The sequence below is a fragment of the Silurus meridionalis genome, chromosome 19 (genome assembly GCF_014805685.1).
Source record: "Silurus meridionalis isolate SWU-2019-XX chromosome 19, ASM1480568v1, whole genome shotgun sequence".
NCBI classification, from domain to species: domain Eukaryota; kingdom Metazoa; phylum Chordata; class Actinopteri; order Siluriformes; family Siluridae; genus Silurus; species Silurus meridionalis.
In genome coordinates this window covers 14,819,273-14,845,824 of record NC_060902.1, presented here as the reverse complement: position 1 = coordinate 14,845,824, position 26,552 = coordinate 14,819,273, and the positions used below count along the sequence as shown (strand labels likewise).

General features: G+C 37.3%; 1 protein-coding gene across 1 annotated transcript; it reads right to left on the bottom strand.

Moving 5' to 3' along the window:
• Positions 1-2,534: 2,534 nt before the first annotated feature.
• On the bottom strand, positions 2,535-22,414 carry ccdc3b (coiled-coil domain containing 3b). Its single transcript, XM_046874520.1, has 3 exons — positions 21,583-22,414; positions 13,186-13,360; positions 2,535-4,106 (listed from the first exon to the last, which is right to left on the bottom strand). Exons 1-3 carry the CDS (start codon positions 21,945-21,947, stop codon positions 3,822-3,824), a joined length of 825 nt encoding a protein of 274 aa, XP_046730476.1. The 5' UTR covers positions 21,948-22,414; the 3' UTR covers positions 2,535-3,821.
• Positions 22,415-26,552: the final 4,138 nt, after the last annotated feature.

Sequence of the window (26,552 nt, the reverse complement as noted above, 5' to 3'; positions counted from 1 at the left end):
GATGCTGTTAGGAATTATGTGGTAATTATGAACAAAACCAGACGAGACATTGGCCTTCAGATTATTCCAGGGGGCATAAATCTCAATAATGTATTTGGTGTATATCAATGAATTTTAAGCAGGATAGTTTAATGTTATGGTTTTGGAGTTTACCAGAATAGGTCTTATTTTAAAGCTTTGACTTGATTTATAAAATGTTTACAAAATATGCTTTTTCTTCTTTATAGAAAAAAAAATACAAATCTTATTAATGCATATGTTTAAATAGCTTCAATGCTCTCAGCAGGACAAACCCATTAATAACACATCTGTTTTGAAGCTAGTCTGAAATTATATATCATTGTTGGAGGTATGTAGGGTAAATGGTGCCATGTATGATGTACTGAGAGAATGTAATGGGGCATGCTATTCAGTGTCACTGCACTGACTTTGAAAGGTCAGATTTAATCCATCACGGTAGGATATGGGATTTGCTTTCCAGCACTGATCAAGAGAAAATATATATATTTTGAAAACCTTTTGGAGAAATTTTGCTCAAAAATTTATAAAGAGATAATGAGATGTAGAATGTGCATGACTGTGGAAAAAACTCCTACTACTAGATTCTAAACACATGAACACTCTTTGTTTTCTGTTAAGGGAATCTATTCCAGTTGTTAAGGGGTTTAAAAGTTCATATCACTTCGAGTATCGCTTTTCTAATCATACAATCTTTCAATTTACCATCTAATCAGTGTTCGACTGATTTAAACCATCTGCATCACATAGCATCAAAAAAACATCTTCAGGTCCAAGTCCCCAATAATTAACTTCCTTCAAATCTATGATGATCGCAAACACAAATGCTGAGCTATTTTATGAGTTGCTCAGTAGCTCCTAGTTTTATAACCACAAATGACTGTAAAAGACTGTAGAAAGAACATTACTCATAATCTTACATTCCAGTGCTCATGTTAGTTCTCACTCTCCAGTGTTTCTTAAAGATTTATGATTACACTCTTGATATCACCCAAATGAGGATGGGTTCCCTTTTGAGTCTGGTTCCTCTCATGGTTTCTTCCTCATAACATCTAAGGGAGTTTTTCCTTGCCACAGTCACCATGGCTGCTCATTAGGGATTAATGCACACCATTCGCCTTAACTCCTAAAATTCTGTTAAGCTGCTTTGAGACAATGTCTGTTGTGAAAAGCGCTATAGAAATAAACTTGACTGACTTCAAATGAACAAATACAATACTATAACAAACTTTTACCATTAACCACTCCACATGTTTATCTTGTTTTCTCTCAATACTGCACTTCATTTCTATACCTTAGTTGCTTATTCAGTGAATATAACAAGTCTAAACACCCTGGCGTTCACTCTTGCATACACCTTGAAAGGGGTGTTCAGACTTCAGGTGTTGTAGGTTTTTTGTTGTTGTTGTAAGATCACATTAAAGATGTAGCGAGTCTTGTTGCTATTTCTGTGTATAAATTAAAAAAACAGCAATTTTATAAAGGTATAAATAGACTTTTTATATCTACTCTATGCAGCTCCTGTAGTGGTAGATTTTTTTATTTAGGCCCAAAACAACATTTTGTTGTATGTGTGTTGTATATAATGTCTTGTATTGCATTTAGTGTATTGTCCTATTGATTGTATTTAAGGCTCTTTTCAATTTATTGTATTACCTACTGGGCACTGGCAAGTTTTTATCTACACGTTGTCGATTATTGACATTGATGTGTCAGGACACTGTCTAATTTAGATTTTATTTCCCAACAAAAACTTTGCCTTTAAATATGGCTGCCATAAACCCAAAAATCATCAAAATCACACACCCACAACAGCATCCGGGTTACTGATTTTTCCACACACCTGTGTTTCCTGTCACACAAACATCCAAATTATTTAAGGAATCATTCTTAAGGATACTTCGCGAATTGTTTTTCTTTTGTCTCGGCTGTTAGTAAGCCTTTATATATTGCTTTACTACTATGACCTCTATGTGTTTTTGATGTTCTTCATTCTGCTCTATTTATTATCATCCTGTTTGTTGATTGTCTGATGTTTTTTCCTGTCCCTAATCAAATTTTTTATTTTGTTCTAATACCATCATGCTTAATAAAATATGTACCTACACCTGCATTTATACAGTGCCTCTTACACAACACTATGGATTATGTACTGTTAAATGCTATTAGAGAATGCTATTCATTTCTACTGTATACCTTTAAATGAAATTACCATAAAAATTACCGTATAAACTCTAAAACATACCCAATGGACAACAGGGTTATCAATCAAATGCTAGTTCAGTGTGAGGTCTGTACATGGAAACAAATGTTATTCCACTACAAAATGATATTCTACACGTACTGTATCATGATGTACAGTTTTAGTGTAGAACTGAAAACAGTTTTCATCCAGATCCCCAAATGTCAGAATGATGGGACCTTAGTAAGCCCTGAATGTTGTATTCTTTATAACCCACCTCTTATATTTTATATTATTTATTTAGTAAAGAATGACACAGCATATTTTTTACAAATTAATTTATAGTCCTATTTATTGCCTGCAAAACAAGTTCCTGCTGGTGTGGTGTAAAAGCTGTTAGCTCTACATTAGGCAGTTACATACAACTGAGTAAAAAATGTTTTACATTTTAATAACATACATAAAAGCTTACGAATATGTTAAACATACATGAAAAACAATATTGTTTACAAATTCATATTTTTTTTTTCAAAGAAAATTGTCAGTTCACTAAATACTAAAATGTGTCCTTATGATAAGCCATACCGAGTAGTGGTTCTATTTATGGAGTGCTCAGCACCCTAATTGCATATCTAAAAAAAAAGAAAAGAAGAAAAAGTTCAACTATTTTACTCAGAAGTATAAGAAACACTAAACAGATTGGAATCATAGAAGAACTGTTGAAAGACCTTTGGAAAGAGTGTAGTGTAACATTCCAGAGTTGTCAAAAGCACCACGTATCAAGAATATACAGAAATACAGTTCTATTTTAACCTTACATAGTAAAATATTGTGGAAATTGACATTCATAAATGCAGAACTAGAAGGTATAACATCAGTCTGATGGCTGTCTACTGGAAAATGGCTGAGAGTCTGAACCCTAGCCCTAGCCCTAACTTTCAAAATTATCTTACTTGAACTGGAGTGTTTTCTCATTGACTTATATAATGGATAGGATACTTCATAATCCACTGGTTAATATTTCTCATATGTCATATTTTTGTGTCTATTGTGCCATCTATGTGCATTGTTTTCGTTACTGTCTAGTTTGCTGTCTGTTTTTTTATTTGTTACCTCTCTTGGCTGTTGACTGTTATGTGTTTCAACTGCACATTGGAGCTTTTGGAGGAATACTATTTCATACTGCTTTGCACCCTGTTACCTGGCTGAATGACAGTAAAACTCTTGACTTTGACTTTGATTTTTATTGCTTTGTTCTGATTCTCGCTCTGAAGACGCTGATCTCTAACCATGATCGAATCTGCAAATGTCTGACACTGTGTTTTGGCAGTTTCCTGGTAATATGTCTCCTATGTGGATCTGGAAAAATTGACTGGTAAATATTCATTCATTGATAATTAACATTACTTGTCATGACGTACTAGCCTGATGCACATGCATATTCTTTGGATCTTTTCCTTTCTCTGTTTATCCTGACGTACATACATAGCCCATGACCTTTCATATTACATCCATTATCATACTAGTCTATGGAAACTTTATGGATACACAGACCTACATCTGTGTAGCCAGCAGTACTTAGGCAAAATTCCCCAGCTTGGAAGCAATGAGACAAAATTTTCTAGTTTTTTAGCTTCCTAGGCAGGATCTTCCCATTACCAGCTTTCTGGACTGGGGTAGTATCTTGCTGTTTATGTGGAAGCTCTGGATCAGGCTCATGAAGATGTTTGAGAAGCACCGTCTGATCCTTGGTCTCCCGTTTGGCCAGCCTCAGCAAACGCTTCAGGTTCTTCACTTTGTCCCTCAGGTGGTTGTTGGCTTTCTCGAGAACCTTAACCTTCTGAGAAAGCGTTTTAACCTTCTCCTCTTCCTCAAAGAGAGCTTTCTGCACCGTGGAGCACAGGAGCTGTGAGACAGGAAGAGGTGTAGGTGTAAACAAGATATAAGGAAAAGAGAACTGTAAATTCTTGCATAAACTACAAAATTAAATAATATAAAGAGCACAAGATATTTAAAACTTTAAGGGAAATGGCAGCCTGTGATGCAATTGAGATCCATGTAAGGAATAAAACACAATGCACACATTTATAGGGCAGTATTTAATAACAAGGTGGTGTGATACTGCCCAAGATGCTATGGAGCTACTAGTATCACACTGAAATTGATTGGACTTTTAAACAGTACCTTTTTCTTCGTTAACACAGAAGACTCCTTCCTAAATGCAAAATAAATGCCGCCTCACAGAACATCTCCAAAGTGGTGCCAAACATTTCTTTGAGCTGTGCTGAAATGTAATCAACACTATTTGTTCAATCAAAATAGGACATTCACACGTGATGTGAAAATAAGTAAATAACATCTGCCCTTTATTTCTTTCCGATCTCTCGGCTAATCAGTTTAAACAGTGCAAGTTTGGTTGGTAGTATTCAGGATATGACTTTGAGTGCTCGTTTTGCTCATGTCTCATTTTCAAGCCTGTTAACCATAAACTGCTATGTGGTTAACTTATTTTATGAAATTTCCTTTTGCCTGTGAGGTGAAATTAATGAACAGCTTTTAATAAATGGCATAATTTATTATGCTCTCTTTAATTATTTGCCATTCGCCTCCCCAGGCATTTTCATTACATCATAACATCAACAGAACTTTATTGCAATTTTGGAAAGAGCACCTTAACCATGTTAGTTTATAAAAGGTTTAATGAAAAACCACTGGGGGTATTCCTATGTTTTACTATACTAGCATGGGACTTGGTATTGTGGGAAATCTTGATGAAGCCAGCAGGTTTTCCTAATTTATACGTATCTGTCTCTAATTACGAACAATCTTTCTTTGAGTAAGTGCAAGCCACTGCTGGTTTTGATAACCAGTTTGAACCACAACTATGGCAGCTTTGCTTAATCGTCTGTGGCTACGGAATGTTCCATACTTTAGGGAAAACAAAGCATCTACACACTTTTTTCCAAACTTCTCACAGATAATCTAAATGCATAAAAAAGTGTAAGTTGGTTAAGAACGTGAATTCAAGCAAAAATTTGTATTATTCCAAGTCTGCATGATTTTTATAATAACAATAGTTTTTTGGCGTTTTTAAATTACCTTGTGTGTTTACAAGCAGCTAAGTTATCATTAAAATACAAGCAGCTATTCTGTTAAAATCGGTGTGGGGACTATCACAACAATAAGTATGTCTCCAGGTTACTTATCTAACCATGGTTCCCTGAGGGAACGAGACACTGCGTCAACAACGCTTTGGGAATGTTTTCGCGTTGTCCACGCTCTGAATCACATTTGTATTCAGCCTAATGGAAAGCGTGGTGTCACCGGCGGGGTGACATCACGACCAGGAAGCTATGAATAAATAAATAAATAAAATTAGTGAAGCTGGCACTAGCTTCTGAAAAGGGTAGGAAGAGCCACAGGGATGCCAGCAGTGTGTGTGTGTACATACGTAACCTGGAGACGATCCCCTTCGGTAACTCGAGCTGCTTCAACAACGCTTTGGGAATGAGTGTCCAATAATGCCGGACTTACCAGTCCCTGCAGAACCAGTAAACCACTAAACTCCAGAAACAAGGGGGCCACAGAGAGGGCCTGAAGATCCCCCTCTCTCTTGAGAGAGGAAATGGCCAGGTGGAACACAGTCTTGACTGTGAGGAACCTCCAATGCACCTCGCCCAAAGGCTCAAAGGGAGGCTCCGATAGGAAAACGATGGCCAAGTCCCATGCAGGCACTCTAGGTCGTGCCGGAGATCTCAGTCTCTGGGTAATGCATCACCAACGGGTTTATACCCAGCGACTGCCCCAGGGGCATGATAAGCCACAATGGCATACATGCACACTTTTAGGGTGGAAGGAGCCAACTGGAACAACCGGAAGGGGCAACCGGGCAGTTAACTGTATCCAAATGGTGCAAAATGCACCATGCCATGAACAGGCGCCATTTCGCAGTGTACAACCTCCTCGTCGAGGGAGCTCTGGATTGGAGAATGGTCTCTACCACAATGGTGGAGAGACCAGAGTGGACAGGGGGAAAGTCATGCCTGGACAATGGCATCCAGCCGGGCTGGGGTAAAGGGGGAACCAGAGGGGACAGTGCGACATCCTTTGAGTTGCAACAGGTTCACTTGAGCCTGAAAAAACTCTCCCAGATCTGCTCCACCAGGTGAGGGTGGAGTCACCATTCCCCAGGTCCAGGCCCTTGCCTCGAGAGGGCGTATGCTCCCTCGTTCAAGTAGCCTGGGATTTACACTGCCCTGAAGGAGAGCAGCTTCCCCTGGGCCCACAGGAGGATCTGACATGCCAGCTATTACAGGAGGCATGAGAGAACCCTTGCTGGTTTATATAAAAGACCACAGAGGTGTTGACCGAACAGACCAACACATGGTGGCCTCTGAGGTCCGGAAGGAAGTGCTTCAGAGCCTTGTTCAAGTAGCCCGGGATATACGCTGCCCTCAAGGAGAGCAGCTTCTTTCACTCTCACAATGCGAGCAGGAGACAACTGAGCACGCATATTGGTTGATTTCCACACAACGCCTAAGTAAGTGATTCTATGTAGTGGAGAAAATACATTCTTTTTGCGTTCAGCCGTAACCCAAGTTTCATTCATTTAAGCAAGAACGACATCTCGATGGCGATAGCCGAACCGCTAAGTGCTCTGATTAAACCAAAATCAACCAATCGTCAATACAGTTAAGAATGCGGATGCCCTGAATTCTCAGAGGGACTAGGGCCGCATCCACACACTTTGTGAACGTGCGGGGTGAGAGGGCAAGACCGAACGATTGGTAAACTTCGGCCCTAAAAGCAATTTAATTCAATAAATATGTATTTGTATAGCGCTTTAACCATAAACATTGTCCCAAAGCAGCTTTACACAGATAATGTGGCGATAAAAATGAAAAATGATGAAAACCGTCCCCAGCTGCACAGAGTGGCCTCCAATCGAAGAGGACACTATCCAGAGGCAGGCCAGGATGAAGTGGGAAGATCCGCGGAGGGAATAGGGGCAGAAACAGTGGTCACTGGAACCGCAGAAGCATGTTTATATATATATATATATATATATATATATATATATATATATATATATATATATATATATATATATATATATATATATATATATATATATGAGATTATTCAGATTATATTCGCAGATTACTTTAACACTGCAGATCATTATGTATTGGTAAAATTAGTTAGATTAGAATATATAAACTACATTAGTAGATCACATTACTGTGTCTCCTCTGAATATTTTAGACCGCATTTATAGCTTCAATTAGAATGTGTAGATGAAAACATTGGATAACATCACTGTGGTAGATCACATTGTTTGATCTCAAATCACTTTTCAGAATGCATAAGCTGCATCATTCTGGCAAATCAGATATATAGATCGTATTTGTATATCCCATTACTGTAGTAGATAAAAAAAAAATAACAGATCAGATTAGTGATTCACCGTAGTAGACCACGATCATTGATTACACCCTTGATCACGTGATTTGACGTATAAATAATAATATGCAGACTGCACGTTGTACTGTATTAGAGGTGAAGATCACAGTAGCTCGCATCACTATTGTAGATCAAGATGTGTCAATCACATCAGTGGATCACATCATCACTGTAGAACAGAAAGTTCATGTTCACGTCACTAAGCACTGCGGGTAGACTATATGTGTAGATCATGTGATTGCATCACATCACTGTGGTAGCAGTAAAGACATTATATAATATTCCTAGATCTGATTTGTAGATCACATTAAGTGATAACTGCTCACATTAGAACATAATAAAGGCTGTTGAAATAGTGACTATCAGCTCGCAAGGTTTTTGACACTAGTGATTTGTACTTTACGGGTATAATATATATTGCAAATCTAGCTGAAAACCTTTTAAAGTAAGCTGAATTTGAAATGTAGTTGACATGATGTAGTGGTCATTCCTATAATCTGAGATTTCCTACATAGTTCTTTTAGTAGTGTTACCATCTGGGCTTATGTGTAGCCATGATGTGAATCTGAAGTATTATCATATAAATATGTGACTTGGAAAAATGTGAACCATATGTAGATGGAGGAGGGAGTGTGCTTTCAACACTATACAATAATTTCAACACTATACAATAATAAAAATAAAGTAGAATATATATATATATATATATATATATATATATATATATATATATATATATATATATATATATATATATATATCCATTGATCAGGCATAACCTGCATAACGTTGTGTTGGTCTCGCTTTTGCTGCCAAAACAAACCCTGTCGTCTAGCCGTCACAATTTGGCTGTTGTCAAACTCATTCAAATCCAACACTTTCAGCACATCAACCTTGAGGACAAAATGCTCATTTACTGAGAAATAAACCTCAAATAAATTACTGACACCCCTTAAAATGTAAGGAAATGGTAGAACTGAACTGTGGTAAAGATCAGTCAAAATAATAGGATCAGAAACAAATCACCAGATGGTTACTATCCCAGATCACCACTGTTTGAGTCCCAAAAAAACGTTATCAGTATCAGGGCATTGATCCGGTTTTGTCCAGGCACAGTGCTGCCAGCGATTCAGCTCTCTTCCAAGTGTGAAGACGCTGTATATATTCACCACATGTCTTCTACAGTACCTACATGTACTCCATTAATGTCTTCACATTTACATTTACATTATTAACCCTGACCAGCCTTAATAATTTATCTGAGTCAGCCTTTGCATTACTAGATAAAGACTTCGTGATAACTTTGTGGGGGGAAGAAACACATATGGCTAGAGAAGGCAAGAATCTCAATACTTTTCTACATATAGTGCATGTACATAAAACTAGTAGATTGTATCATTGTGGTAGATCAGAATGTGTAAAATATGAGTAAATGTCCAGAAATGTATAGATTATATTAATTTATATTTAAATATAAACGTATAGATTATATTTGTTCATATAACTGTTACAAGGTTTTATGACAATGGAAACTTTTCAAAATAAGCTACATTTAAATTTGTCTCACATGATCCCGTCATTCCTAATGACTTATTAATCTGAGATTTCCTACATAGCTCTTTCTGTATTGCTACCATCTGGGGTTTTTGTAGTTAGGAGGTGGATCTGGGGTATTCCAACATAAATATGTGACTTGAATAAATGTAAACCATATGTAGGTGGATGAGGAAATGCGCTTACAGCATTGTGAATAATGTGTGGTATGACCAGTCTACAAAACAACACTATACAATAATAAACCAGCTGCATAAGCACACATCTGTATGTCAGTTGAGCGGTATCTATGTGCCTGTAATTCATATGAACTGTATGGACACTGTCCATTGCACTTGAAACAGGGGCTTTTTGTACAAGCACACTGCTGCTGTGCATTCAATCTGTTCAGTGACCTTCATGACAGCCTGTCTCATAGGTATGTGAACATTTCAATGGAATATTTTTTTAATTTGAAGCTATTTCCGCTGGCTATGAACATTTCTTGATGACTATGTACTTTTTCCTCCCGTTTTTATTTTTTGTTGGGTAGACTGTGCAAAATGACATACAAAATGGGAAAAAGTAGCAAAATATTTTCATATTTTAGTCATTATCAGTATCAGTTAAAGCAACTTTGTGTTGATGAAAGCTGCAACAAGGGGACAAGAGGCATCCGTAGCTTTCTGCAAAACTTGGCTCTGACTTCAACAAAAATATGAATGCAATTACATATGAAAGCAAATGATGTCTGCTGTTCCCCGTCCTTCCATATGATCGCTGACACAAACCCAGACCAACTCATTAATGTAACCTAATCCGCTCTCATTGCTTTGCCCTGACAGAAAGCTTTCACAAGAGTTCAGGACCTGATTGAAACCAGCTCCCAAGTTAAAAATGCCAAGGTCATAGGAAGGAATGTTGTGATTTATTAATTTCTGTCAAAAAAAGACAGCATAGGACATAGACATGGATCAGAGAGTAAGCATTGCAGAACTACGCAAAAATGTACAGCCACAGCGAGAACTAATGTACAGTAAGTGAAATAATGTAAGTGGCTGTAAAACAAGATTTGAATGTATGACAAATAAATTATGAGCATAACATGCTTCTAGGAGAATAAAAGACTAAGAAGTGCAGACTCAGACTGATTGATTATTACTTCCAAATCTCCAAAGACCTTGACCCAGACATAACCTGTGAGTTTTTTTTCTCTTCAATGCTTTATGCAGTGGCCAAGTTGAATATAAAGCTATTTTGAGTATACAGAACTTAACATACAAACACCATACCATATCTTTCAGCAAGCAAAAGCCACAGGTCCTGGTTTTGTTGGTTATCCAGAACCCACAGCTTGTGATTCCTTATCATGATTAGAACCATGGTCACCAAAGGATGCTCACATAAGCTCAGGCGCATGCACATGCTTACAAGTATTGAGGAGAGGAAACAACACTGGTGCTGTTTTGTTAGATTTGATAGTTATTTTATCTGGGATCTGATAAGATCCCTAGAGATTTAGCATTTCCTTGCCTGTAATGAGACAGAAAAAAGTAAAAAACATGTTGCCTGTATGGTAATTAATCCTTTTAATCAGGCATGCTGAAATACATTAACTAGAGCATGTCAATGGGGATGTAGAAACTGCTGATTATAGTGCAACTGCTGTAATATTTTCCTGCAAGTAGCAGGTTTTTGCCTTTAAATGAAATTATGTTCTGTTGAACTGTAAACATTTTTTCCAGTGTTATTTTCACACATGTATTTGGGAAATCAGCAGGATCGACAAGTAAAGCTGTAAGGCTGTTGCAGGCACATATGTGTTTTGAAAGGGAGTGTGCTTTAAATAGTTTTTGAGGCTATGCTGTATGAAACTGCAATTCATTGAAGACATTTCAGTGTTTCAGAGAATTGCAAGAACAAGAAAAATGGAGACATACTTCACATTAACGTATTTTAAAATTTGCTACTGTATAAGGCTATAATTCATACCTGGCTTTTCCAGCCATATGTGGTTCTTCCCTAAACTGGTACCACAAAGAATTAGGCACACAATTGTTTTATAGGATGTCTGAAGGGTTCGGTAGCATGAAGCTTTCTCTTCACTTTGAACTTGAAGACTTAAACCTGTTCGAGCATGACAATGCTTCATGAAAATATAGTTTGCATGGGTTGGAAGATCTTGAGTGACCTGCTATTCCTACCTAATCCCGATTTAACGCGTGAGGTAAATTGAAATGCAGTGGTCGACAAAGTACACAAACCAGTTAAGTTAAAGTAGGGACACAGTCGGTAAAATATGACTCCAGTAAAAGTAAAAGTGCTCCCTTTTACTTTTAACTTGAGTTAAAGTACGAAAGTATTGGCCATCAAATGTACTTAAGAATCCAAAGCACTATGGTTTATTATGCCTATAATGTTTCCATTATCATTTTTGTCTCAATCCTAATCAAGTCAGTTTATGTGAAAATACTCAAATGTTACTCTTGGCACAATCTAACCAATCTATTAATAGAATGATATTCATGAGTCAAACAATGATTATCTATTAAAATCAAAATCATGAGCCCGAAAACTTTTTTTTAACTACTAAAAAAAAGGCAGGGGTTTTGTGGCAAATTAGAGTCTTTCATTCATTCTTTCATAATTTATTTCTCTCAAAATGTTCTGCTTGCTGTTAAACTGATGCTGAGCTATATGTTGGTGATAAGTAGATTCACCAAGAGGCAATCAAAACATGTGCTTTATGGTGGTTTGCTGTGTGCTGGACCAATGAAGTTTTTATCTGCTCATAAATAAAAAAAGAGAGTCTGATTTCACATAATGTAGTTCAGTTAAAAGTCAGATATTTGACTTTAAAATGTAGTGAGGGTAAAGTAAAAGTCTCCCCAAATGGAAATACTTCAATAAAGTACATATACCTGAAAAAGATACTTATGTACAGTGACGAATTACATTTACTTCATTACTGTCCACCACTGTTGAAATGCACCCCCATCCCACTCACCCTACATCAGTACCTGAATTTACTAACACCCTTGTGGCTGAATGAGCACAAATCTAAATAAGCACACTCCAAAATTTACCAGAACATCTTTCCAGGAAAGTGGAGGCTATCATAACAGCTAATTTGGACTAAATTTGGAACGGGATGTTTAAAAAGCACTTATGAATATTCAGGTGTCCACAAACTTTTGTCCATATAATGTGGTTCTGAGTTTCTGAAGAGAAACATACTTTTGTTTGATTTTAGAAGAAGCGTCCAGATTATTTAGTACATGTAGTGCATGTAGTGTTATTTCCTAGTCCGTTAAAAAATGTTTGCCTATGTCTACATATAAAGAATTGTAAGCTGAAATGAGTCACTTTCATATCCACAACAGGGTCTGTTTCTTTACCTGAAGTAAATTTATTGTGGCATTTAATCATATGCCTCCTTATTATCTCCTTACACTGTGATCTCTGAACTAGCATGCTAGCAACCATGAGGAAACAACTGCTCTTTAATTAAGTCAATTCTGTCATGAAATTACTTTTCTTAGGTCATTTAAAATGCTGTCTGCTGTTGTCTGTACAGAGTGTGTAAGTATTCCTCTTTCTTTCGGCTGAGGAATCCAGTATCTGATTGCAAATTGAATAAACTGGGCATATATCCACTTCAGTGTGGTATATAATTATCCACAAACATAAACACATTGTTAGGAAATCATACACTAGCAGGGATTTAGAGATTGCAACAGCCAGGCCACTAAGCACTGAGAGTTTTTTAAACTCTCGAGTTGACGGAGGAAGCAGTAGGTAATTTTGACTTCAAATTATATAAACTTAATTTTCATGAATGACATGAGATCATCTTAACATTTAAAGAGATTAGATTACAGAGACTTTGTGTTTAAGGTAAACGTACAAGTGGGTTTTATTATGGCTTTTTGAGTGATGACGCTTTTCATACTCGTAATTGTGGGGTTGATTGTTTGACGAATGCTTACCCGGCTGTCCTCCTGCGCCTCCCACTCGGGGGTGTACGTGTGGACCTGCGCCCCGGCTGTGCAGTTGGAGAACTGGAAGAGGCTGGCAAACATGCGGTGGTTTTCCGGCGTGTCGGGAAAGATGGGGTCCTGAAAGTTTACTCCGTGAGGGATGATGTTGTAATTTTCATCCATCCTTCAATGGGTAAAAAAAAAAAACAATAGCAAATCATATTACCTATGAGGTAAAGATGGTATGTGCTCTTTGTTCTGTCTCCATGGAAACTGATTTTGTAAACTTCTCGAACAGTATCGCTGTTGTTTTTTTAATGTCCTCTGCCAAAAATTTAGCACAGTTTATAATGCAAGAAAAAAATTGCAATTATTAATTTGATGTCATAACATCAGATAACATGTCAAAGCCAATCAGATTATAGCGACCGTCCTTCAGAGACCTTCTTTGTTTTTTTGCTTGACTGTTGAGCTAGCTGTGTATAGAATTTGATTTAGTCCCAAGCTGTCTTTTTTAGAAAAACACTTCACACGCTCACTCAAGTAGACTTACACAGCATCAGGGAAATGAGTAAGGTCTGTTGTCAGATTTCTTAAAGTGGTTGGATAAATATTAATTTCAAAACCATGGTTACATTGGCACAAGGTTGAAAAAATGAGAAGCTTTTTTTTTTTTACTTTTCCCTCTATTAAAACCCAACTCTTCTTTTTATTCTACCAGTGCATTTTGGCAGGTGGCCATGAGCAGACACAGGAAAAAAAGTGTGTGTGTTCCATTTGATCACAAGGATGACAGTGTAATCATTAAGAAATGAACCCAACAAAGAAAAACATTGTTTTACTAATATTGGAGGACTGCAACCATATTAGTGTGAGTTATGATATAGAATAAGGAATTGATGGAGCTCTGTACAAATATGATGTAACATGCTTACTTATTGGAAAATGTCAACAGAGATGTTTTTTTTTTTTGCTATAATTACATTTGTACTGTCTTACTTTATTCTTGGGGGATGACATCGTACCCCAGCTGAGAAAACAAAAACAGTGTCATGTCATGTTTAGCATTGGACAGTGTTTCTGCTTGTTTTGGAAAACACTGAAGTATTGTGTGCATGAACAGCGTATTCATCATTTGGCTGTAAACTACAGTGCAATGGACTCCTAAAGATACATTTCCAGTCTACCTGACTCACATACACTGACTTTATGTGTGTACTGTATTTGGTAGAAATGTTAATTTTTCAGCCTCAAAACCTGCAGCTACCTCTGGAGGATCCCGAAAGCTCTTTCTAGCTTAAGTTTTCAAAATTATTTATCAATCGTTTGGTTGGCATACATTTGGAATGAATCCTTAACAATTCTTTGTTTGCCTATGATCTAGTCTTGCAGGCTAGTTCAATTGTCAGTTAAGAAATTTATGGTTCATTATTTAAGCGATAAAAATCTCAAAACACTTTAGCACTTAAAGCATGCTACTATGAGAAAACCATGAAAGAGGTGAGCATTCTTTTTTATGTATCCTCCTTACTTGCCTAAAATATGATTTAAAAAAAATTTAAAATAAGAAAGAAATATCATTGCTACATATATTATACTTACATTGTAGCATCTATAAATCTGGCATCTCTGAACAACAAGTGTTTAACTCATTTATGAAGCTGATTAAACAAACTAAGAAGAAATAGTAAAATGTTAATAAGAAAACCAACAAATTATTATAGCCCTAGCAGGTGGAACTACTGTCAGATCTTCTGACCAATCAGAATCAAGCATTGTATCAACAATTTTTTTTACTTACTTCTGTTAATACTACATAGCTTTTCTTTTAACATAAAGTAACTGATAAGTTTCATTAGGCATGTTTATGATGTGTGAAAAACCAAGACAATGCCAAGGTTTAAAGCTTATTTCCACTCTAGACAAATATGTGTTAGATCATGTGTCATTCATTTCCTTTCAATAAAGACACGTGGAAGGGGCTGGAAAAATTCCCACAAATGCTTTACTTCAATATGGCAACACGCTTTAAAAATAGGACATAATGTGCTAAAATTTATGAGACAAAAGTTGTAAAGCTCAAGCACAAATACATCTGTCTGAAAAGAAATGCGAATGATAGTCGATGCTGAAAGGAAAAAGAACTATAAAAATTTGTGATGCTCTGTGAATGGTAAGTATTCAGTAAACACATGCTTGCTAGAAGAAAAGGTCGGGTTGCTAAAGGGGTTTGGATGCATTTAGTGTTAAAATGACAGTGAACTGGATTTGTGGTCTACATCTTGGTGTATTCACCATCTGCATAACAAATGCTGCAATAAGGGATGAGGACAAAATGTGTTGTGTAACAAATAATATTGTTTACTTCCACCCTTTTTAATTCCTTGCCAAAACTTCTAGGGTTTCACAAATCGACTTCAATTAGTGCCTGTTATGCTAGAAAATGGTTGTGTCAGGTATGCATTAGCAAAGAGGCTCTTTACAGCTTCCAATGAGATTTCACCAGATGTAAGTATGCCATGGCCTGAATTTCCCTTAAAACTTTCAATCACCAGTCCAAATGACCTTTCACCTTGTTATATTAAAAACTCGGCACCCTTTCTTGAAAGGCCCTGCCATGTTAAATGTTGTTTAGCTTAGTATCCATGCTGGTTCGATTAACATTTCCATGCTGTGCCTCTCTGGCTTTTCGCATTGTTTTTTTTTTTTGTTTTGTTCTTTGACTTGTAAGATTTGTACTGTTAAACTTAATCCAGCTGGAAGTTTAGGTTAGGGTTTCTGCTTTTTAGTCAACACACACACACTAACAATAAATTGCATATATATTGAGTGGTGTAATCTTACCATATACTATCTTACCACAGTAGGACAATGACATACTATGTGAAATTGACAATGTACATTTATCCACTGCATTGGATATAATTAAAGTGTATGGTTGCTGGTTATGGTTAAGAAAGCCTATGGTTAGGGTTTGGGATAGAGAAACTAGTATTAAGATGAGCTACCTTGATATATTAGGCTCTATGTTTAAGCCGACTGTGTGTATATATCACAGGAGGCATGCCTTTCAAATTCTGTAAGATTAATAGAAGTAATTTTTTTGAAAACGGAAATAACATGAGTTACCACCATGACCATGCCAAGACAAGTCAAACCCAAAATCACAATCTTCCCCTTAATTTAAACATGAGCAGAGTTTTTTTCAACATCTACAAGTTGAAGCAGGGTTGGATGTTTAGCTGTCCTAAACATTGTGCCTCATTGTGGCTATTACTTTCCCCCTTTCTATCTCTTGGGTCCTATCCAGAGGACCAAGACTGATGATTGATTGATGGCAGGCTTTGCCGGCTGCAGTTTGGAGTGTTGCAGGAAATGAAGAACCCAAGAGAGAACTAGAGGGAGGATTCACATTTTTCAACACTGGTTTGCTGATTCAGCATGGCCTTAATGGGGTGAAATGTTGAAAACAATGCATTCTTTTGTTCAATGTGCTTACCCCTTCCCGATAAGCCCTCTTAAAAAAGGGTTCTGGAGATAACTTTTGTGAAACCCCTCAGTTTTCTTTATCAAGTCCACTAAGGAAAGCATCCTTTGGACTGTCTGATTGTTTATACTACATGATCCTTTCAGGTTAAGGTCAAGAGTGCATTTGTGTTCTCCTTATGATATCAGAACAGAGATGATTAAAAGGTCACTTTGAAATGTGCATTCCTGGACTTAAATCTTTGTTGATCTTGGGCTGGAACTCAAGTACTAACCTGGGACGTAGCTGTGTGACCAAGCTCGTCCATAAAAAGAGGAGAAATTCCTTGAAGAACAACACAAGGCCCTAGCTCTGAGGCTGGTTTGGCTCTAAGAAATTGGTTCATGCATCACCCTGTCAAAATTAATGAGTAAAGCAGCCACCATGTCAATCCTTCTACCACTTCGCCCCTCAAGGTTTAACTTGGCTAGGGACCTCCCGACGGTGATCTGGCCTGGAATTCCTTTGATATACAGTAGGTGTAAATCACGTGCAGTTGTTGTTGTTATCTGCACACGTTTAAATCGCGGTGGATCCTAACCTGTCTGCACAAGCCTGTTTCTTTAAAGGAAATGATCTGGTGCAACTTGGGTGGTGGTGCAGACAATGATGTGGATATGAAAGCTGAAGTGCATAGACAACTTTGATCATGAAATCTCTTCTCCAGGACAGACTAGCAGTTGACTAAAACCTTAGGCTTTAGTTCGTACTCATTATATAATGGGTTTCAAATATTTCCAAGAAATCCTGCCAATTCAAAACCCAATTTAGGCTCTAAAATCAGATATACATCGCATGAGTCTTTTTAGATCTTTCACCCTCTAGCTGTACATGAATCTTGGCATCCATTCTGGCAGTCTCTGTTCCACATATGGAGCCACATGTTCCACTGTGATGCTGTTATTGTGGAATTAAGGGACGTTAACGTAACTGATTAAACCCTGAATCATCAGGATGGTATAGTTATCCGATTCAACCGATTGACTATTTTAAAGGGAAAAAAATCCATTGTGTTAAATTGATACATCCACGTGACATAAACATTTGGACAGCCTTGTGATTGACAACAATCAAGATGAACACAAAATTCTAATCCTCCAGTGCCTGCTCAGTTTATTTCAAGTCACCAGAAACAGTACAGTGGAAATGATGACATCAGATTATATTTGTGCTTTCTCTTGCTATTTTATGTTTTGTGAAGCCTGAAGGCTGTCAGGAGATGTTCTCTGTTATTAAATTAACTGAAATGCCACAGATGTTTTATTTTTACTGCACTCTTTATGATAGGAAAAGGATCAGTATTAACGTGTCCCTTCTCTTATCTTTATGAAATCCAGTTAATGTTCTTTTGAACTGATTCAGCTGTAAAACTTGGGCTAGAAACTTTCCTTCAGCCCAGAACTACCAGTTCAATGTATACAGAGCAAAAAAACACCTTGATACTATAATGGGTGAACAAGAGGAAAAGAAAATTGAGCCACTGTCAGTGTATGCATTGTTGTTATTAATTGAGAAAATAACTACCCTTCTTTCCACCATGTCATCTATTTTTCTACTACGTAGATACACTATACATGCGCCTCATTCGTTTAATCTCATGGAGTTTAGTTTATATAAACCATAAAGTACATTTTCTTAATGACTTGAATACCTGGCTTCCATTAACAGCTAAAGCCATACAGCTGGTGGGGAATTTCATTCTGCATTTTTTTATTGTGAAAATATTGGGTGTTCACATACAGATGTTTTTCATGCACATTGAGCACAGCTGTGTTTGGCATTTTTACAGTCAAATCAAATGGCTGATTACCTTCACCAATTTCAATACGTGTTTGCCATTAAAAACAATGAGGAGAGACAGAGAGATATTTGAGAGACACTAGGCAGTGTTACATGTGGGAGAAAAGTATCACTCACTTCAATTTATTGGGCTTTTGAGTGTGCCTATGATGCTGAACACCACTAAAACAGTCTGGTTGTTAAGATATACAAAGCATCATCTGTCAAAAACGTAAATCGCTTCCAACAAGCCTTTAAGAAGTGAATCAGTATAGCTATGATTAAATACCAAAAGGAATAAAGTGCAAATACTTGGTTTTTGCCTCTTTATCTTTTACTATAATCCATTTAACATTTGGGTGCTTAGCCAATTAATACACATTATATGGTTTAACACTTAAAGGTTCTTTGGCTTGTTTATCTAAGGCAGACTCTGTGTAAAAGTGTTCCTCTTTCAAAAAAAAGTATTTTGGAAGGATCAAACTATTATCAAACCAAGTAAAATTAAATAATTTTTCTTTTTTTAGGTAAAAAAACATCAACGCACTGCACAAACTGTTATATAAAGTGCACAAACTGTAAACAAAGACCATACTTAAATATCCATCCCACTATGCCTCTCTCTATTTTCTTTTAGAAAAAGGTCTAGGCAGAACAATTTGTAAAGTGTAGACAACAGACATCCAAAGAACCTTATTTCTAGGTTTATGTCCAAAGGTACTGGCCAATGGCCATTGGTCAAAGCATCACACAAACTGATATTTCCAAAGATGAGAACCTACCTAATGAGCACACATTTCTTTCTCTCATACATGTCTTTTATTCTATTGTAAAAAAGGTCAACGAAAATATTTTAGAAAATTGTAAAACTGTTAATGATTCAAATAAACTTTTAGGTTTTTTAAACTTTTATTCCTAGGTATGAGTCACTACTGTTAACATTTCTGTCAAGCTAATGCCCTAATCCACAAAATGTCCTTTGGACAGACCAAACCAAAGTGGAAATGTCTAGTTATAATGCACAGCTCCATGCTTGGCAAAAACCAAACACAGCATATTGGTGCAAAAATTTCACACAGTGGTGGAAGGGTGATAATTTGGACTTGTTTTACAGACACAGGACCTTGGCAAAATGCAGTCATTGCGTCCATGAACTCCTCTGTATACCAAAGTATACTGAAGACATCTGAGTCCATCTATCCGACAGCTAAAGTTTTGGAGAAAATGTGTCATGCAACAGGGCCATGATCTCAAGCACACCAGAGAATATAGAACAGAATGGCTGAAAAAAACCCAGGATCGTTGTACCAGTCAATGTCCAGACCATAACCCGATTGGAATACTGTGGTGGGACCTTAAGTGAGCTATGATTAAACAAATGACCACAAACCTCAATGAACTGAAGCAATGCTGTAAAAAAGAGTGAGCCAAAATTCCTCCACATTGATGTGAGAGACTGATGAAGACATACAGAATTACAGGATTACTTCAAGTTATTGCTGCTAAAGGTGGTACTACATTGAATCATATTGAATCATATGGTGTACATACTTTTTCATACATTTTTTTTTCCTTCTTGGCTTTTATTTTTTAAAATAAATAATGACACCGTGTAATATGACGTGTTGTTCATCTGAGAATGTATTTACTTAGTTTTCAAGACCTGCTAAGGACCAGATGATCATTATTGTCATGATGTGTAAAACCATAGAATTTAAAGAGGATGTACTTTCTTTTTCACACTGTGAAAGAAAGTTTTTCTACTGTAGCTCCTAAAATGATCCATTTTTGAACCTTTTATCCCATGAGAGGAATGGATTACAGGATCTGACATAAAGACAGGAAAAGACAAATATCTTATTCACCTTCTCTCTCTTCTGTTTCTATTATAGAAGCGGTCCAATTCAAAACATGTTAGAAAGAAAGAATCAATGTTTATTTAAATAACCCTTGGGGAACCTTTCTAGGTATCTCTTTCAAAGGTCAGTTTTCATGAGATTCCAAAACGTATAAGTATTTTAATGGAATCCCTGACAAAGTAACACCACCTTCTTCTTCTTCTTCTTCTTTCTTCCTATTCTTCTTCTTCTTCTTTTTTTTCTTCTCTTTCTCTTTTCTTCTTCTTTTACTTTTCACTCTCTTCTAAAATCATGCTGGTCATACTCCCACACAGCTGCTTTAGTTTAGTTGCTTGACCTCCAGTCACGTCTCTGCCTGTTGGATCACAGTCTTTCTAAACAAACCGAGTCTCATGCTGGCCAGACACAACAAATGAACGCTGATATATATACTGTTCTCCAACAATAGGGTATGGGTTCTCAACTTCAAATGTAGAGCTCTCTCAGAGTTTTAAGTTTTCCCTAATACACCTGATTTAACTTACAGGGGGCTCATTACTTGGCTTGGATTAGCTCATGAGTTGGAACAGTTGCGCTGGAAGTGGGGTTCAGTTACTGGAGTTCAAAACCTCTGCATTACAATTGTAGTGAAACATCATTCCCCCCAACCCCCACCCAAAAAAACACGAGCCCTGCACATCTAAGGATTTAACTTTACCTATTACTTAAATAAATACTATGTCTGATGTTCTGATGTCTATGTTTTTGCCATTTTCACATATCGGCATATGCACTATACCCATTGTAAGACGATCCAGTCTACTCCTTTTTGTGCCATTTTTCATTACCTAAAGACAACACAGGAGTTTTGGTTTCTCATCACCTCCCCTGGATCTTCATTATAAGGTGTTTATTGTTCTTCACTACAGAAAAACATGAAAAAACATCTCATCTCTATGCAGTAAGTGGACTTGTACTGTAGATATAGTAGATTTAGACAGTAAGTTAATAGACACTAGTCAATTCAGCCAATTGTTAGTAGATGTAGAGTGTGTAATTATACATGCCTGAGCAGTTGTAAACTCCTAAAAAAGGAGCAACGTGCTTTTCATAAGTTTCCAAACCAAACTGGCCAAAAGCATGGATGAAAAGTTGGTTCATGTATGTGAATAGATGCACACCCTGTGCATTAGGTATAATTTGTTATCTGGGATGCCCCTTGCCCCATCTTTGGTCTAATGGCACACTGGCATTTGAGTTTACCTCAAGAAGAAGTAGTAGTTGTTGTTCTCCACCACGCTGTACGAGTAACATGGAAAGTAGCCGAGGCCGGTGACGTTGAAGCGCGAGCCGGCGGGGACCTCCAGCATGCTGCCCCACGCCTGGTCGCATTGCAGCTCGATCTCAGCCGAGAAGAAAAGTCCAGCTTCGTGTTGCCACGGCAGGTAGTTGTACGCGCCGCCGTGCGCGTCCTCGTGCACCGCGAGCACCCTGGCGAACACGATGATCTCCGCCAGCTCGGCGCGGCACGCTTCCGTCTGCGGTCTCCAGTCATGGGGAAGCTGGCATCCGCGCGCCGAGATCACACACAGCGCGAGCAGGGACCCGAACGTCGCAAGAGCACGCATCGCGAGGAACCGTGTCCGGGGGCGCGCTAGCCTCCAAATACGCAAATACGCAAATACGCAAAACCAGGTCTACTCACAGCGCGCAGCATCCATGTGCATGGAAACGGTTTCGGCGTGAGGGACGATATTGGAAGAAGGTTGTCAGAGTGTAGGTTTCTGAACCTTCAACATCAGGCTGCACGAGGCTCATTCAAGCTGCTGCTTTTCTTTTCTCCATCCCCGCTCTGTGATCTGGCATTACGCACGGCTTGGTTGGCAATCTCAGTTTCAATCCAGGTTTAAAATCCGTCCCACTTTAATGTACAAGATTTCAGACCACACTTAAGGCTATCTTTATCGAATGCATGAATGATCCTGCATTAAAACAAGGAGAACAAGTGATATTAATGCAGTGCGTCTTTGCATCCAATGCGTTTAGCCAAAAAAAACCGCATTTGATTGACCATACACAACTTTTTTTTTAGAATGCTGCAGTACATTAGAAGTTAAATGTTTATGAAACACACTTGAAAATAAAAGCAATATATTTGCTTAAAAGCTGTTTCTGGAACTCTCAGAGGCATTTCCATTCCAGATGTGTCAGCCATCTAAGGAGAATGACCATCCACCATATAATGTATGCTTGTGTTCGATCTTAAACTGAGATTAATCCTGGATTTATAAAACAAATTTGTGTGTGGTGCCATGAATACACCAAATCTATCCAACCTGTTCCACTCTGCTAATGAATACATAATAGCATTGTTTAATAAGCTTTAATGTTCCTGTTTGTAAATCACACCTATACATTATACGGTTCTTTATCCTGCTGAGAGAAGCACACACTTGTAGGCTGTAGCAATACAATTTATTTACACTGAACCCAATAGTTACCAGCATCAGAATGGTACTGTGCACAAATGAGAACCACAAAGACGTGATTTGAGGAGGTTGGAGTAAAATAACTACTGGAATGCTTTTACAGATCTTCTTATCCACCATCAGAGATCTTTCTAATGATCTTGTGGCTGGCTGAACGCAAATCTCCACAGCCACACATTGAAATCTAGTCTAAAGCCCTCCCAGAAGAGTGAAGGCTATTATAACAACAAGTAATAGAATGTATCTGACTGGAATGGCATTTTCAGATAGGACAGATGGATGTAGTTTTCACAAACATTTTTACCAGATCGTATAATTCCACTGCTATAGCGATGTTCTGTGATCTACATCTACATTTATCTATCTACTCATCCATTCAGCTTTATGTGTTGCACTCAGATAGGTATACTTATGCATGTAAGCAGAAAGAAACAACAACCTGAAACCTTCTGCTCTGGATTACAGAGTTTGTCAAGTGGAAAGGTCTACAGGTAATTTCTAGAGGTAGTACCTGGAGGAAGTCATTACATCTGCATGACTTAGTGCCACTTACATCCCGTATGAATGAGATTTATCTTTTCAGGAAAAAGGTTGAGATTATAAAATACAACGTTAAGACTGTAAGACGGTCATATTATTACACAACCTTCGAAAAAAAAGAGTACAAAATCTCAAAATGCAATACTGTGCAATGTAAAGTTCAGCATTGCAGTAATGCGATGAATAATGCTTCATCTATTTTCTCCCTCAGTCACCATCATACTTTGCCTACATGATGATGTAAATCAGATTTGTCTGGAGCAGACCTAGCATCAGGAGGTAAAAGATGTAGGATCAGGTGGAAAATCAGTAGCTTTAAATTTGCTGTACATTTTTACTTAACATGACTGGGCAGGCATAGTTTAGCCTGTGTGAGTGTGAAGTCTCTGAGGAATGTTGTCTGTTAGCACTTCAACCTCTGCCCCATGACTTTCTGGCCATAAATAGTACTGGAGCCTGTGGAATGATAAAGATAAACCCACAGAGAGAAGCTCAGATTTATACTGAAACATGCACTACAACTAATTAGATAATATTAGTGTGAATCTGAATGTAAAGTACACATCCAATAATGGATTTGTTCAAGATTGAAATATTAGTCCTGCTTTTCCATTACACCTTCAGAAAAACAAAGACTAACTAACCATGAGGTAATTTACAGTTTTTGGGAAAGATTTTGCTGCCACCTTGCGGTGGTTCTTTAATTTAAGAAATGTTAGTCGCTGAGTGTATAGTCACTATACACGATTTATTCTGAAACATGCACTACAACTAATTAGATAATATTAGTGTAAATCTGAATGTAAAGTACACATCCAATAATGGTGTTCAAGATTGAAATATTAGTCCTAATATGTTACTCCTAACACTAACTATACACTCAGCGACTAACATTTCTTTATTTGAAGAACCACCACTGGGTGGCAGCAAAATCTTTCCCCAAAACTGTAAATTACCTCATGTGTATAGTGTATAGTATAGGATACACATTTAAGGCATTATGATAATGCACAAAATACGAGTTCCATAGAATTGCACATGAATTGCTTAATAATTCCAGCTACATGTAGTAGACCTTGTAGTCAAATGCAAAAGTATAAATGGTTCATGAAAAAGTCTAACAACTGTTTGACTGTTTGGCTGACTTTTCCTCATGATGTCCAGCTTTTCCTGAAAAGTCCATATTGTAAATGTCTTTATTAGTATATCTGCGACCAAATCAATTTCCCCTCTGTCAGCCATTGTGGAATAAAACAGCTATAAAATCCACACAAATATATCTCTGACTAGTGTGCTCTCTGACCATTCAATCAAAAGACGTGATTGACCGAGTTGAAATCTTATTTGTTAAAACAACATGGATTTGAAGCTACTGTTCCAAGAGCCTCTGCTGTTCATTTTTGCAGGCCTTACAGTACTTTGTGATGTGATGGCTGAAATCTGAATGGATAAAAACCCCAACCTAAAATTGAAGCAGCACACCAGAGAGAAAAACTATGAAATGAAAAAAATAGACTATTGGGAATAATTCAATACATATTCATGAACAAAAATATATTAAAACATAAGTCAGTGAAATAGAGTTTAGGCCAACAGAGAAAGCCTTGCTGGCCCTAATGGCCCACCACTGATATGTATCCATGGAGGAACATTGCAGTCTAATGTGCAACATCAACTTGCTTACAAAGCAATCCAATGTGTGCATGGTATGTGTTTTCCTCCTATAAGGAAGTTCTAGGCAGCATAATTCTCAAATCATCTACATGGATTTGGCATGGATTTGTTCTTTATTTATTCTTTCTACCTTTTATTTGTGAACTTGACTAGCCCAGCTTAATAATAACTATAAAAAAGTATTAATAAATATCAAAACTTTTCTAATGATAGGTTGTGATTTTCAAGACAAAATTGCTTGATAATTTGACTGGGTTAAGAACCATGGCCAAGAGCAGTGTACAAAAAAATGCAGGTTTTTTTTTCTCCACAGTATCCCAAGTTTCACTTGCACAACCCTGTTTGCCCATAGGCTGCTCGTGTCCTGCCTCCTCACACAGATCATTCCTCAGACCTCTGAAGTGTGACGGCTCCCACGCTCCGGCCTGCATCGCCTCATAACCTGCTCTGGTGATCCTCTAAATGAGCTCAGCATTCTGTCGCTCAATGCGTGCAAGACCACAGATGTGTTCATCCTGCAGGAAAATCTGCACGCCTTGCAAAACCGCAAAACACTCAGCTACAGAACCGGGTCATTATGTGCTTGGTGGTCCCATTCTGAAATGCAGTGGGCAAGATTTGTGCAGGATGTGCAGCAGACAGAAGATGGCAGCAGACACCAGAGAAAAGGTCATAAATCAAAGGCCTCTGGTCTTCTGGCACATAATTTTGTGAAGAATTGAGCTTATTTAGGATCACCCCAGATGAACTCCTTATATCAAATGTGAGATCAAGATCAAGGAGGAGTTACTACTGTATCTTTGAGAACGGTGTGTGAACATATTGTACAGATGCAGTAAAGGGAAAAAAAATCAGATCAAGAATAAATATTTACTATATGTATTGTAGTAATTATTTTATTATAAAGAAAATATGTGAAACAGCTTAGATTATATTAGTAGAGAATAAAATAGAACAAAATACAGAAATGGTTACAAATCTGGTTATTGTACATTGTATTGTGATCATTTATGAAAATTCACACTAAGACAAGATTGTATAAGAGATAAAAAATGGATTAAATGCCTTTTTTTTACACTGATGTAGACTTAGCACCATACATCTACTGTGGAGAAACTCAAAACTGAAAAGAAAAATTAGCAGCATTATTTGTATTTATTTATTCTTTTATATATATATATAAAAAGCACCAAGGTTGGCAGCACCTTGTCTACATTAACGTTCTTAATAAGAGAATCTTATCCATGTACTTCAGAAAAAAAGGAATTAGAAAATAAATCTGGCTATAATGCCAACCAGTATGTTTAACATTATTGATAATGATATCTAATGTAAAATTAGGTATATTAGGTTCAAAGTCAGTCACCAACAAAATGTTAGATTTGTATATGTATATAAGACTTTAGGTTGCTATGTTTTTTTTTTTTAATTAATCATATACTTCTCAACCCGATGTGTGATCCGTCTGAGTGTGTGTCGGTCCTTACATCTTGCAGTGTAGAGCTTTCCTGGCCAGGTTTGCCCCAGGCA

Coding starts and splice junctions, on each gene's coding strand:
- ccdc3b (XM_046874520.1), bottom strand. CDS start 21,947: ATGCGTGCTCTTGCGACGTTCGGGTCCCTGCTCGCGCTGTGTGTGATC. Junction 13,361..21,582: donor AACTACTACTTCTTCTTGAG/GTAAACTCAAAT, acceptor TACCCATTGAAG/GATGGATGAAAATTACAACA. Junction 4,107..13,185: donor AGGCGCAGGAGGACAGCCGG/GTAAGCATTCGT, acceptor CCTGTCTCACAG/CTCCTGTGCTCCACGGTGCA.